The sequence below is a fragment of the Vicugna pacos genome, chromosome 16, assembly GCF_048564905.1.
Source record: "Vicugna pacos chromosome 16, VicPac4, whole genome shotgun sequence".
Taxonomy (NCBI): domain Eukaryota; kingdom Metazoa; phylum Chordata; class Mammalia; order Artiodactyla; family Camelidae; genus Vicugna; species Vicugna pacos.
In genome coordinates, this window is record NC_133002.1 from 50,826,631 (window position 1) to 50,841,113 (window position 14,483).

At 41.9% G+C, this 14,483-nt stretch overlaps 1 protein-coding gene across 12 annotated transcripts in view; it reads right to left on the reverse strand.

Annotated features, from left to right (window-relative positions):
• Positions 1 to 14,215, reverse strand: part of BPTF (bromodomain PHD finger transcription factor) — a 127,730-nt gene extending 113,515 nt beyond the window's left edge. For all 12 annotated transcript variants that reach the window (XM_072939433.1, XM_072939432.1, XM_072939431.1 and 9 more), the window contains exon 1: positions 13,387 to 14,215. In XM_072939433.1, the coding sequence (XP_072795534.1) occupies positions 13,387 to 14,017 (631 nt within the window). In that variant the 5' untranslated portion in view covers positions 14,018 to 14,215. The remainder of the gene's footprint in view (positions 1 to 13,386) is intronic.
• Between the last annotated feature and the right edge of the window lie 268 nt (positions 14,216 to 14,483).

The following is a 14,483-nucleotide window of genomic DNA, read 5'->3' on the forward strand; positions in this document are numbered from 1 at the left end:
GTTTTCTGAATATTTCTCTCCAAAGTACAAGGTGTATCACCTCGTCAACTTCAGCTTGATTCCCTTCATCAACTCTTCCCTCACCCCAGTTCACTCTCTATTCTATAGCCAGAGGGACTTTTTTTTAAATCCACGAATCTGATCACATCACTCCCGACTTTAAAATCCTTCATGGTTTTCCCTCCTGCCCACTGCACATGGGGATCCTAAGACCTAGAATCCTCTTTCCCCTTCTCGCACCCGGCTACTTTAATTTTGAGGTTAACTGTCACCTCTTTGGGGAAGTCTTTTCTGACACCCCTCCCCCTGCACAAGAAATGATATGACTTGCTCCCTGTGGAAGCAGTTCTCTCACTGATTCACTGGCTCTCTTCCCTGCTATATCAGAGCAGGGACCATATCTGCTTTATTTGTGGCTACATTCCAGAGAGGGCCTAGCATGTAGCAGGTTTTCAATATTTCAATCTTTTGAATACATGAACAAATCAGTGAAGCAACAGAAGATGAGGCAGGTGGAGGGAGGCAAAACCCAAGTTGAGATTGTCCACATTCAGTAAAGCACACATCATTTTCCCACAAAGGAGTGTTAAGAAAGGGCATGACACCATCAGATCTGTCTCAGAGCCGGGCAGTGTGTGCAGAAGACGGACATGAGAGGAGATGAACAGACAAAGGAGGTGGGGCAGACAGGGCAGCTCCGTCACGAGGCTAAGTAAAGTGTAGGGAAGACCTGATGTGCAGATGAACAAGAGAGCGTTCAGAAATCTAAAAGCTACATAAGATGTAAAGTGAACAGGGCCTGTGACAAGCCTGGTGACATGGAGGCTGAGGCACAGGGAGGAGTCCACTGCTTCCTCACTCTGACTCGGGCGACTCAGTGGGCAGTGCCGTTACTCACCGAGCAAGGACACGGGAGGCCGGGAATTCTAAAGCACCAACTCTACTTGGAACATCTGAATTGGATGGGCCTACAGGACATCTGAGTGGAGGGGTTCAAGAAGTATTCACCCATCCACGAGTTAAAACACAGGAAGGAAACCGTGACAATGGAGATTTGGGTATCAGGGGCCATGAAACTATTAAATCTTATTAGTAGTCAAAAAAATGCTAATTCAAACACGAGAGCTTTTAACCCACTGAATGCAAAGGTGGTTTACAAATAATCAATGCTGACCAAAATGGGCACTTTCATACACTGCTCGTGGAAATACATTTATTACACTTTTAATGCAACAATATACCATATTATATATATAATAATATGTATGTAATTATATATTACCTAATATATATTATATAATATTTCTAATATATTAATAATACGTAGCAAAAGCCTTAAAAAAAAATCAGTAATGTGAAGCAAGATTTCTCTAAAGATTTAGCCACCACAGGTAATCACAGCAAACACACAGTCAGCCCTCCACATCCACGCGTTCTGCACCCATGTGAGATCACAAGGGCCAACTGAGCCACACCATTTTATATAAGAGACTTCAGTACCCACAGATTTTGGTATTCATGGAGGGGTCCTGGAGCTAATCACCCACAGATAGTAAGGAACGACTGTACACAAGAGCTTAATCATTTGGCAGTGCCCTACGATGGAATCTTACATGAAAGTTATCATATCGGCCCCCTTCTATTCCAACAAATCCTACATACCAAGGCCAGATTATTTTTCAAAAAAGCTCAGCTTTATTATGACACACTCCGGTTTTAAAACATTCAATGACTCTACATTGCCTACTAAGTACAAATTCCTCAGACTGGCATTTACTCAAATTGGTCCAGAATGTAACCTCCACGTCCCCAGCCTTGTCTCCTCCACACTCAGACCACAAGTATGCAGTCCCTGAACAAGCACCCTCCTGTCATCTTACATTCACCTGCTTTCTCTTCCCATTCCACCTTCACTTGGAGAAATTCAACCCAACTTTCAAGGCATATCTCAAGTTCAGCCTTGTTCTTGACACTATTTCTGACCTCCCAAGTTGGCTAGGACCTCTCTCCCCAATTTAATTCTCTGTTTTCCTTACAGCATACTGTAGTCTGCCCCATTATCTTACATTTATGCACTATATTATCATTCCCTCTTCAAAAGAATAAAGACCAGAGAGTAGGGACCACCTCTTATCCACACTGTATCTCTTTGAAGCTTTTAACACAGTACGTTGCATACTGAATAAGTATTAGATAAGTTATATTTTAACCGTTCTAATCACATTGTAAAGAAATACTACATGAGACTTCAGTTTCTATATGGCGAATACGTAACATGAGTTAATATCCTTTCCCTCTCAACACTTGGTAAATTGACAGCAAAGAAATACAAAAAGTAAAAACAGACTAGAACAAAAAGAAAAGAGCCACAATGAGATATCACCTCACACCTGTTAGAATGGCTATTCTCAAAATGACAAGAAATAGCATGTGTTGGCAAGGACGTGGAGAAAAGGAAACCCTTGTGTACTGTTGGTGAGAATGCAAACTGGTGCAGCCCCTACAGAAAACAGTATGAAAGATCCTCAAAAAATTAAAAATAGAATTATCATACAATCCAGCAATTCCACGTCTGGGTATATACCCAAAGGAAAAGAAATTACTATCTCGAAAAGATATCTACACCCCTACGTTCACTGCAGCATTATTTACAATAATCAAGACATGAAACAACCTTAGTGTCCACAGGTGGATGACTAGATAAAGAAAATGTGGTGTGTACACACACACACACACACACACACACACACACACAAATACGGAATATCATTTAGTCATAAAAAAGAAGGAGATCCTGACACTTAAGACAACATGATGGACCTGAGGGCATTACACTACACGAAATAAGTCACATAGAAAAAGACAAATACCATACGATCTCACTCATATATGGAACCCAAAAAACAATAGCAGCTCAGAGATACAGAGAATAGACTGGTGCTTGCCAGAGGCAGAGGATAGGGTGTGGGGGCAAAATAGGGGAAGAGGGTCAAAAGATACAAAGTGCCATAAGTCATGGGGCTGTAACCTACAGCATGGGAACTATAATTAAGACTGCTACATTGTATATCTGAAAGTTACTAAGAGAGTAGATCTCAAAAGCTGTCATCACAAGAAAAAAAAAAACACATCTTTGGGAGGCAGGGAGGAAGGAATAGATGGAGCACGAGGGATTTTTAGGGCAATGAAATTACTCTGTATGATATTATAGGGGTGGCTAGACATCATTATGCATTTGTCAAAATTCATAGAATGTACAACATTAAGGGTGAACCCTAATGTAAACTATGGACTTCGGTTGATAATAATGTGCCCATGTTGGTTCATCGACTGTACCAAATATGCCACACTGATGAGAGATGTTGAGGGTAGGGTAGTATATATGTGTAGGTGGGAAGGATTATATGTGAACTCTATTTTCTGCTCAATTCTGTTGTGAATCTGAAGCTGCTCTAAAAGAATAAAGTCTATTAAAAAACAAAACAACAACAACAAAAAGCAAACAAACAAAAAAAAAACAAACAAAAAACACATCTTTGTAACTATGTATATAGACAGATCACTTGCCAATGTATCAAGCACCATCAGGATGTTGTACCCCTGCAACTAAGATAATGTTGTACGTCAATTATACCACAATTAGGGGGGGAAAAAGGCTGGCTCAGGGTTTCTAACAGGTAAATTTAGTAGAGTGTGTCTACGCAGAGGGGCAGGCCCTAGTCACCTTCCCTCACCCAGTTTCCCAGCATAGTGGACGCCCTGAGACCCCTACTCCCAGCCCCAAGCAATCTCCCCTTAAGAAACCAAACAAACAGACTCACAGGGGAAAAAACTAAAAGAGCGCAAGAGAAAACAAAAATACACAAAAACTGATCTGGGGTTCCACTGTCCAATTACTTCACAGTGAAACCCACGAAGTGCTATCCAGTGCTTCATTCCCCATAGGAACGGCTAAGAATCACGGGCATCTGAAATCAAAGAGAAAACTAAAACAGAAGAGTGGGATCTGAAGAAACACAAGACACTGAAGAAAACTGCAAAAACGATGATGATGATGATGATGATGATGATGATGATGATGATGATGATGATAATAATAATAATAAATGTCCTTAGATGAGTGGATGTTGCATCCAAGAAGAGAATACTTTGAAAAAAGGAACAGAGAAGAGGGCTTTGGAAAATTGTGTATCATAAATAATTACTATGTTAGCAGAACTTTCCAAAACAAATAGCAAGAAAACCACCCAATTAAAAACTGGGCAAAATATTTCAACATTTCACCAATGATTTTCTTTACAGATAGCAAACAAGCACATGAAAAGATGTTTAGCAACATTCATCGTTAGGGAAATGCAAATTAAAACTGCAATGAAACATACCACTATACAGCTACTACAATGGCTGGAACCATCACCCACTGCTGGCGAGAACGCAAAATGTTTAACTAGAAAACAGTCTGGCAGTTTCTTAGAAAGTTAAAATACACTTAGCATACAACACAGTGATTCCACTCCTAGGTATTTACCCAAGAGAAATGAAAACCTATGTTTACAAAAAAAACCTAGAGGTGAATGTTTACAGCAGTTTTATTGATAATCTCCAAAACCTGGAAACAACTCAAATGTTCAAACTGGTGAATGGATAAACCAGCTGTGGTACATTCACATAATGAACTACCTCCCCGGCAATTAAAAGGAATCAACTATTGACACAAGCAGTATCCTGATTGAGTCTCAAATGCGTTACGCTGGGTAAAAGCAGCCAGACTCAGAAGACTACATATGGTGTAATTCCAATTATATCATGTTCAGGAAAAGGCAAACTATAGGGAAAGAAAAGAGACCAGTGGTGGCCTGGGGGGAGGAGGAGGGAGAAGGGCTGAGGACAGGAGTACAAGGGAATTTGGGGAGGTGATGGAACTAGTCTTTACTCTGAGTTGGTGGTGGTTACAAGACTGTAGGCATCGGCCAAAACTTAGAGTCAAATTACACACTAAAAAGGGTGAATTTTACTGTTTATCTAAGTTGTACTTCAATATGTTTTTTTAAATTATCAATAAGGAGAAATACAAGAAGATACTATATCAACAAACAGCATGCTATGAAAAAGGAACAGTGAAAAGAGTTTTTGGAAATTAAATATCTGATAGCTGAAATAAAAACTGATTTAATAGAAAACTTGGAAGAGAAAGAGAAAGAAATCTAACAGAAAGCAGACCAAAAGGACAAACAGATTAAAAAGAATTTAAAAAGATAAGAAATTTCATAGGCTTAGTCTACAAGATCTAATATCTAACTAAGCAGGAGTTCAAAAAAAAGAACTGAGCAAAGTTGGGGGAAAATTAGCATATCAGAGAAGACATTTTCTCAGAACTAAACAGTATGAGTCTCCAAATTAAAAGGGCCCACCAAGACCCAGACACACTGAATGAAAAAGAGCCACATCAAGGCCTATGATATCACTGCAGAACTTCAGAATACCAGAGACCATGAAAAGAGCCTAAAATCTTTAGAAAGGGGGCAAAAAACAAATCAGACATGAAGGAAGTAATCAGAATGGCTCTTCACTTCTCAACAGCAACACCAGATGCTGGAACACAACAGAGCAAATTCTCAAGTGAAACTGATTCTCTTATTTAGGATCCTATACCCAGCTGAACTATCTGCCAAGTGTTAGGACTGAAAAGGGCATTTTCAAATATATGACAAAAGAACAAAGGTTATTTCTCATGTACCCATTCTTAGGAGGCAACCAGAGATTGTGCTGAAAAAGGAAACAAACCAAGAAAGCTGTAGAACCCAAGAAACAGAATTAACATGGAAAGCAGCGAAAAGAAGTTTCAGCATGACCGACGTTCAACAGACCTAGAGAGCAACCAGCACAGGTGAGAGCAGAAATTCCGAGGGCTGCAGAGAGAGATCAGCAAGGGAAAAAAAAAATGGAATTATTACTTTGCAGAATTTGGAAAACAGTAAGTGGTAAGATATTTTAGACTTGACAGTGCACTAGGCTAGGTACACAGAACACTAAGCTAGTAAAAAAAATAAGGCAGTAACTCCAGAAAAATAGTTACAGTAATAATATTAGCCCATGATTTGACTCAACTGTGAATATTTACATAGATACAATAGTGTACTCTATCCCTCATGATTTATCCAAATATCGTGTTACAACCTTAAGAAGAGGATAAAGAGAAAGTAAGGATAGTAGTAACAGGGCTAAATCCTCACCATAACAAGTCAAGGGAGAAATGTCTAAAATTGGTAAATCAAATAAAAGCATATCTTTAAAAATACTGTGGTAAATCCCGGGGGGAGGGAGAAAAAAACAGCTAGAAGGACTGAAAGTCACTGCCTCTGGAGAGGTCAGGGTGGGAAGAGGTGCAGCAGGGAACCGCTTTTGTTCACCATGAGCCTTTCATACAATTTCAATGTATTTTACCTATGTTCATGTACTGCTTTGATAAGGATACAATGATGTGGGAACGTCTTGCTGTATATTAAGGAAAAACAATCTGTTTAACGTCATCCTAGTTATTGTATATTTTTAAAAATATGTAGATAAAAAGTTACAGTAAATGGAATAAAATGGAATATGTAGCCTGAACTCTATGAGGTATGTATCTCTCTAAATAAATTTATCTTTACTCAAAAAAAAAAAAAAGAATATACATAGAAATATGCCCAGTAATTATCTTTGCTCGGTGGGATTACAGATGATTATCATTTTCATCTTATATTATGTGTATTTTCCCAAAAGAGTAAATCTGCACTATTTTTAAATTTTTCATTGCAATTTTTAAAAAACAACCTGAGAATAGATGAGATGAGATCTCAGGGGAAGAGGGGCAGTGAGCCCAGAGGCTGGTTTGAAAACCTGGAGCACTGATGTTTAAGGAGCAAGCAGAGGAAGATGGCACAGAGAAAGGACTACCAGTGAGCTAGAAACATCAAGAGCACTTTTTCTACTTTAACTGAACAGTGTAAATAACTGAAGTAAGTGTATTTTTTATTATAGTTCTAGAATAAGTCAGTCATTAGGTAAACTAACTTTTTTAAATGGGTAAGTTAAACATTTAATAATTCTTTTCAAGAGGGGAAAACAAAGCTCTATTTTAATGTAGATTTTTACTTAAATGTGGCCCTCAAAATATTTTTATACCTTGTAAGTCAACTGACATCTTTCAATAGAATAAAACACTACCTCACCACATAGGAATTAAGGTCCCTATATCTTCACAGAACCTCCATCTTCAGGTCAGAAACAAATCAACAGACAATAATAGCTACTACTCATTGACTCTTTACCACATGCAGGCCCTGTTCCAGGCACTGCACTTGTGTTAACCCTTCAGCCCTCACAGCACCTTGACTCAGTACTGCGAGAGTCCCACCTCACAGAGGAGTGAGGTCCAAAGAGCTGAGCCAAATGCCCATTATCGCAGAGTCCAGACTCAAACCCAAGAGGTCTGGTTCCAGATCCTTCCATCTATAAATCTCCAAAAGTAAATAAATAAATAGACCTAATTACCCCCTCCCCACAAAATTAAAAAAAAAAAGCTGCATGCACCTCAATGTTCACAGCAGCACTAGTTACAATAGCCAAGACACAGAACAACCTAAATGTCCATCCACAGATGACTGGATAAAGAAGATATGGTATATTTATACAATGGAATACTACTCAGCCATAAAAAAGAATGAAATAATGCCATTTGCAGCTATATGGATGGACCTGGAGATCACCATTCTAAGTGAAGTAAGCCAGAAAGAGAAAGAAAAATAACATATCACTTACAGGCGGAATCTTAAAAAATGACACAAAATAATTTATTTACAAACCAGAAACAGACTCACAGACACAGAAAACAAACTTACAGTTACCAAAGGGGAAAGGGCGTAGCGGAGGGATAGATTAGGAGTTTGGGATTAACAGATACAACTACTATATATAAAATAAACAAGGTCCTACCGTATAGCACAAGGAACTATATTCAATATCCTGTAATAAACCACAATGGAAAAGAATATGAAAAAGTATGTATTTGTATATATATATTATATATATCTATTGAATCACTTTGCTGTACACTGGAAACTAACACAACATTGTAAATCAACTATAATTCAATAAAATAAATTTTAAAATGAGAAATATTTAAAAAAACCCATTACATTTAGCTATATGCATTTTAATTCTATCTGTATGATTTTACTTTCAATCTTTCAAAGTGAAATGTTCTGCCTCCTGAACCTTATCATTTTAAAGAACTGAAAGCATGAAAAAAATCAGAATAATGAGGGTCAGTGCTAAACGGGGCCAAATTATGAAGATGTGGCCATAACTGCGATAAACAGGCACTGAAGAGAGAGACCAAGGTAAGCGCTCTGGGAAGGACTCTGGGAAGAGAGCCCCAGAGAAGTGGGATTCGAGGAAGCCAGAGGAGCAGGGAGGGAGGGATCCACCTGATGCAAAGAGGGCATCAGCTAGGCTTTGCTCTTGTCTACGCCACCCAGATTACCGGTCTGCCACCACTACCACCACCTGCTCACCCTCCAAGGATCTGCAGTCACAGGTTGGACAAGGAGTCTTCAAAAGTAAAGAAAGGCGGACCTAACAGAAGAGACCAGAGTTCCTGGCCTTAATATCCCCAATCCTGCTGTGCACACACGTCAATACACAGCTCCATTCCAAACATATACCAGAAGAGTAGGTGAGCATGACTGTTCACAAGACCATTTTTACTGCACATCTCGGCACACCTCTCTACTACTCACAAAGCATGCTGTCCATCCTTTTAATAACTCTTTACGACCCTTGTTTTCTTTTAATTCTCATGTTTAACCTCAGGTACTGATACCTGAAAACAGATCTCATTAATTTAATCTCTTACAATCTTGAATTCCTATTGCTACTGAAAACACCACCATTCTTACAGAGGCATATTTGATGAATTCCTCTCTGTTTACACTTCTGATGCTGTCGAGGCCTGGAGAACTCCGAAGTACCCCCTGAACTGATCTTCCTGTCCAGGGCTACAAAACCGACCCAGATCCCCACCAGCTATCTGTCCTCTTCCAATCCATCCTGCAGAAGAGAAGCAATACTGAACTTCCTGACGACATCCCACCGAAATCATACCCCACTTGTTTCCAGATCTTCCAACGGATTCCCAATAGTCTCCCAAATGAAACAGATCTGAAATAGACTCGGAGAGGAGGGGAACCTTCAGAAATCAATTCCTCCAGGAATTCTCTCAATCTAGGGGGAAAGAGTTGACTGCATCGGTGATTTAACAGTATCTCTGTGATTTGATTTGGTTTTGTTCCATGCTCCTGCGTGGTGCTTATGGGAATACAGCATATCTCTTAGGTGCCCCGGGAGTGAAAAACCACTGAGGATCACTGATTAGCCCAATTCTTACCCTACAGATGAGGGAGGGAGTACAAATACCGGGTTCTCTAGGTACTGCCCAACAACGGAGCTTTACACTTCATTTCCTATTCACATTCTCAGGCTCTTGCTAAACCAGTTACCTAAGGCTGCCCGCACTTTAAAATCAGCGCCTTGGTTCACGCTGCTCCCTCCCTCCCTCTGTCCATCCTCACTGTCCGTGTGGCCATCCAGGAAGCACATGCCCACACCAACTCTGCCCTCCTTTAAATCTCCACTGCACTTTGCACCTCACTTGTACCAATCAAGAATTACAAGTATACTGAAAAGGTATTTGGTTGACACTAGTGGGAATAAATATTGCCAAACCAGTAACAAACTGTGCTTCAGATAAATCTGCAGTTCATTCACAGCATCTTATGCCACCCACCACAACTGCCATCATCCTTAGAGGACACAAATCACTAGCTCTCCCAGGACAAAACCAGGGCTTTTGCTTTCGGAAGTCAGCAGAGGTTCCAAATTTCAAAATACCAGCTAGGTAGTCTCAGACATCTTATACAGGTTAAATGCAAGAACTATTCTGTTTCAAGTCTGATTTAACTTTTTCGAATTAGCAAATGCTTGACTTCAAGGTGCTGTCAGAACTTCACCAACGTTTATTCAAAACAGATTTTCTATATAACCCTTCTCAAGGTACTGGCCAAGTAGGTCATAAAAGCTACAGGCTGAAATAACTCTAAATTTTCACAATAAAAATAAAAGCCTTATTCAGTCAAATGCCTTGAATTTAAGCAAAACTAGATGATTCCAATTTTTGTATTAACAAGTTATCATCTAGCAGGGAGGGTATAGCTCAATGGCAGAGTGTGTGCTTAGCATGCATGAGGTTCTGGGTTCAATCCCCAATACCTTACTAGGTATTGCCCAACAACGGCAATTTATTTTAAGTAAGGTATTGGGGATTGAACCCAGAACCTCATGCATGCTAAGCACACACTCTGCCAATATATATATATTTTTAGACCTAATTATCTCTTCCCTCCCAAAAAACCTTATCATCCCTATAGTCGGATTTGTCATGTAAGTACCTTACACACCCATTTAAACTTTTTATCCATAAAAGGAAAACATTTCACCTCTAGTGAATAAACTTTTTAAAATCTATGATTTTAAAAATTAAGCTGGTAACATCAACCAATGTCTTAGTATAAACAGGTATATTACCTACAAAGTACTCAACATATGAATAAATGAATGAGTTATTTCTTATACTAGATAGTTAATATGCTAGTACTTAAGCCAGCATTCTAGTTTACAAAATTTAATCAACTTATTCTAAATTACCAACAAAGTATACTTCTCTTTTAGCCCTGACAATAGAGCCGAATTCAAATCCACCATGAGCTCCTGGGATATCTTAAATCAGTCCTAAAATATTTTTCCTTCCAAAGCATGCACACATGTTTCCCTGACAGCCTTCTTCCCAGCCTTCACTGTCTAGGAGCACAGACAATAAAACTAATGAAACTCGTGCTCAGCCTAAACAACTCACTGGCACGTATTGTTATTCCAGGCAAGTGGACATATTCTAAAAGTTTACAACACAAAATGTATCATCTTTTTTACCATAAACTTGAGAAATAATGTTTCAAAAAGTAAAACAGCTAACAAGTTACCACCACCATGCAACGAAGAAAATGCCTAGCAAGCAATATGAAACAGCAGCTCAAAACACACTAACTCTGGGAAGGAAAAAAAAAAAAAAAACCACCACCACACTAACCCTGGTGCTAAAGCCATTCACTGGTCAAACTGTCTATCAAAATCTCATTAGACCAATTTTTAGTTTCCAAAATCCAAAATACTCAGGAATTACGGCACCCACTGAAGAATTATCAAAACTTCATCTATTACAAGTTGTCACCTACTAACAATTATTTGTCCAATCAGCCTCTGATGAGCACCTGCTGTGTACAAGTCACTGTCCTAGAGGTGCAGGGAGTATAAAGTTCATATAAGGATATACAGTCTTTAGTCTCACATAGATAGGGCCAGCACACACAAGGTACACTACAAGTGTCATTAGGAAAAACAAAATGTCATGGAAGTCCATAAAGATATAAGTATCTTTTTAAAAAAGGAAACCTAACCAACAAATTGCAGTTCAACTCAGCATATACAAAGCTCTCAGTCCTAAATATTACTTGCTAGACCTCTGAAGAGGAGTTAAAGTTAGCTGAACCACCCTGCCAAAACGCCTTAGCTCTGTCTAATCTGAAAAAACTTTCTCTGATAGTGTAATTCACCTTCCATGGGTCTTTCAATTCTGAGCTCTTGGTAGAAAGGACCACACATGATTTTTATAAGGTAAAAACTGTTACTATAAAAGATGTACTAAAATTAATTTGACAAGAAATGAAAAGTGGTGTGTAGTCCCTTCCACATACAAGACATACACTTGACACTTGATTCATTCCCTTAATTCTCCTGCCAGCTTCCCCCCACCCCCACCGCAAAGACAGGAAGATACTCCTACTGTCAGGCAAAAGAAATTACCTTTTTCATTTGCTGTCAGGGCAACCTAAATGGGTTCATATCTGGTTTAATACTCATACTCCTCCAATGAGTATTTAAGCATTTATTTAAAAATGGGCACATTTAAATCTAACCACTTCTACTAACCTAGTCTCTTTTAAAACCAAAGTGACACATCTTAGTCACTTTTCAAAGATTGTATTTCCTCATAAACTTTACTTGGTAAAAGTAAATCTAGATTCTAATTTCATTAATCCAGATTAACAAAAATATAAAGGAAAAATCTTTTAAGTTATTGCTACAAGTTAAATTTTTTTTCACAATTTAGTAAGCCACAACTACATATTTAATAGAAAGCAGCAACTGTGTGTGTGTGTGTGTGTGTGTATTGTGTGTTTTAAATAAACAAAAAACATCTCAGCACCTGCCTAGAGAAACTTTCTGAGAAAATAGGCGAGGAGTCACCATGGAGAAATTCATTACAGATCCAGGGAGGACTACTATCTCAGAAACAGAATGAAAAGAAAAAGTCATTTTACAATAAATCTCCCTATACTTCTGCTGTGTGACTTGGAAGTTGGTCCAAAAGTTCATCTTCGGTAATTACAACTGCTTGATCAACTATCCGCCCCCTGCAACAGGTGACACGAAACTGTATTTCTCAGGCAAAGCAAAGGGATCAAATTAGTTAAGACGCATGTTCTTGCCGTCTCTTATTTTGCATTTTACCAAAATGATTTTGAATCAGATGAAATACCCAATCTGTTTTGGCTTTGGTTTTCTGCTTTGCTTTTTAATCAGCCATTTACCAGCAACTGTTGCACGAGCCCATTAGCACTCAAGAATAAAAACAAACACACAGGACCAGGTAAAGCTCCCCTACTAACCCAACTGATCCATTTCCTTAACACAGTTTTAAAACCACACTGCCAGGCGTGTGAAGAGAAGCATGTTTTGTGTGTGTTCGTATGCCACAATCTGTCTAAATCCTCGATTCCCTTTTAAGGAACAGATATAGAATAAAAATCTAAAAGAAACCACATTAGAAATGCAAAGAGGTTTGCAAAACAAGAGGCTTCTTTCATTCCAAAAAACCAAACCAAAACAAGGAGAGAAAAATGAATGCAATGGATATGTGTGTGCCAAAGTTTCAATCCTGCCCGGTGGAGACACTGCACTGGCACAAATTTTTAAGAGGAAAAAAGAGGGGGTTGGGGGGAGAGAAAGAGAGAGAGCGAGTGTGTGGCCTGCGAACTGCAACAATGCAATCTCCATTTTGAACAATGCGCCTCTTTCCTCTTGTAAATCTAGTTTTTTGCCACTTGCTGTGCCGTCGCATTTCCCCTCTGTTTGGGGGGGAGGTGGGGTGGGGGGAGACAGAGAGAGAGTGAGCAAGGGGGGATGGGGGAGGAGGTGGGGAAGGAGTCTGCAGCAACTGGGCTGGGTGGGTACCTGGAGTGCTGCTATAGGTGCTATGGCTCCTGAAGCTGCTTTCCGTGCAATAACTGGCGTCGTCGTCGTCGTCTTCCATCTCCTCCGGATAATCGGAGTCATCGTCGTCCTCCTCCATCTCATCTTCCTCGTCCTCCTCGGAATCCTGGGTCTCCTCGGCGTCGCCGTCCTCCTCCTCCTCCTCCTCCTCGGAGACCATGTCCTCCTCCTCCTCCTCCTCCTCTTCGCTCTCGTGGTCATCGTACACCACTTTGTTGACGGCCCTCCGGGCCGGGGTGGTCCGGGCCAGGTGGCCGCCGCCGCCCCCGCCCCCCGTCCTGCCGCCCCCGCCTCCTCGCCCCCCCCGGCCCGGGGCGCTGGTGCTGGGGGGGGCCGGCGGCGGCGGCGGCGGCGGCGGCGGCTTCCTCCGGCTACTGCTGCCCCCCCTGGGCGAGCTCAGCCGCGTCTTGGGCGCCACCTCAGCCTGGGCGGCGGCCCACCTGCCCCGGCTGCTGCCACGGTGCCGCGAGCGGAGCCCCCCGATGGGTCCGGACGTAGGCGGCGGCGGGGGCGGCGGCGGCGGGGCCGGGGCGCAGCGCTCCGCAGCGGGAGCCGCGGGCTGCTTGGGCGGCCTGCCCCGCCGGCCCCTCATGTCGGAGCCGAGGCGGGGGGAGAAGGGAAAGCGGAGGGGGGAGGGGCGGGCGGAGGGGTGGCGGTGGGGGGCGCCGGGGCTGGGTGGGGAGGCCGGCGGGGCCGGGCGGGAGGGGCCCGGCCGGCGGAAGCGGGTGGAGGGAGAAGGCTCAATCCGAATTGCTGGGGCCCCACTCCGGATCGCCTTCAGCCGCCATCTTGTTTCTTCCCTCTCGCTCGGTGACTGGGGGAACCGACAGCGGCCGCAGGCCCGGAGCGCGGTCACGTGAGCTGCGCCGCCGACGAGCCTGGGACGGAGCGAGGCCGCGCGGCGGCCGCTAGGGGGAGCGCGGGAGCGCCGGGTCGGGGGCGGGGAGCCCTGGGTGCCTCCGCGCGGCGCTGCTGGACCGCAGCCGCCGGCGGCTCCGGGGAGAGGGGCGCTCCCTGGAGAAGTGCTCCGGGTCGGAGGCCTCGGGAGCCGACTGCTG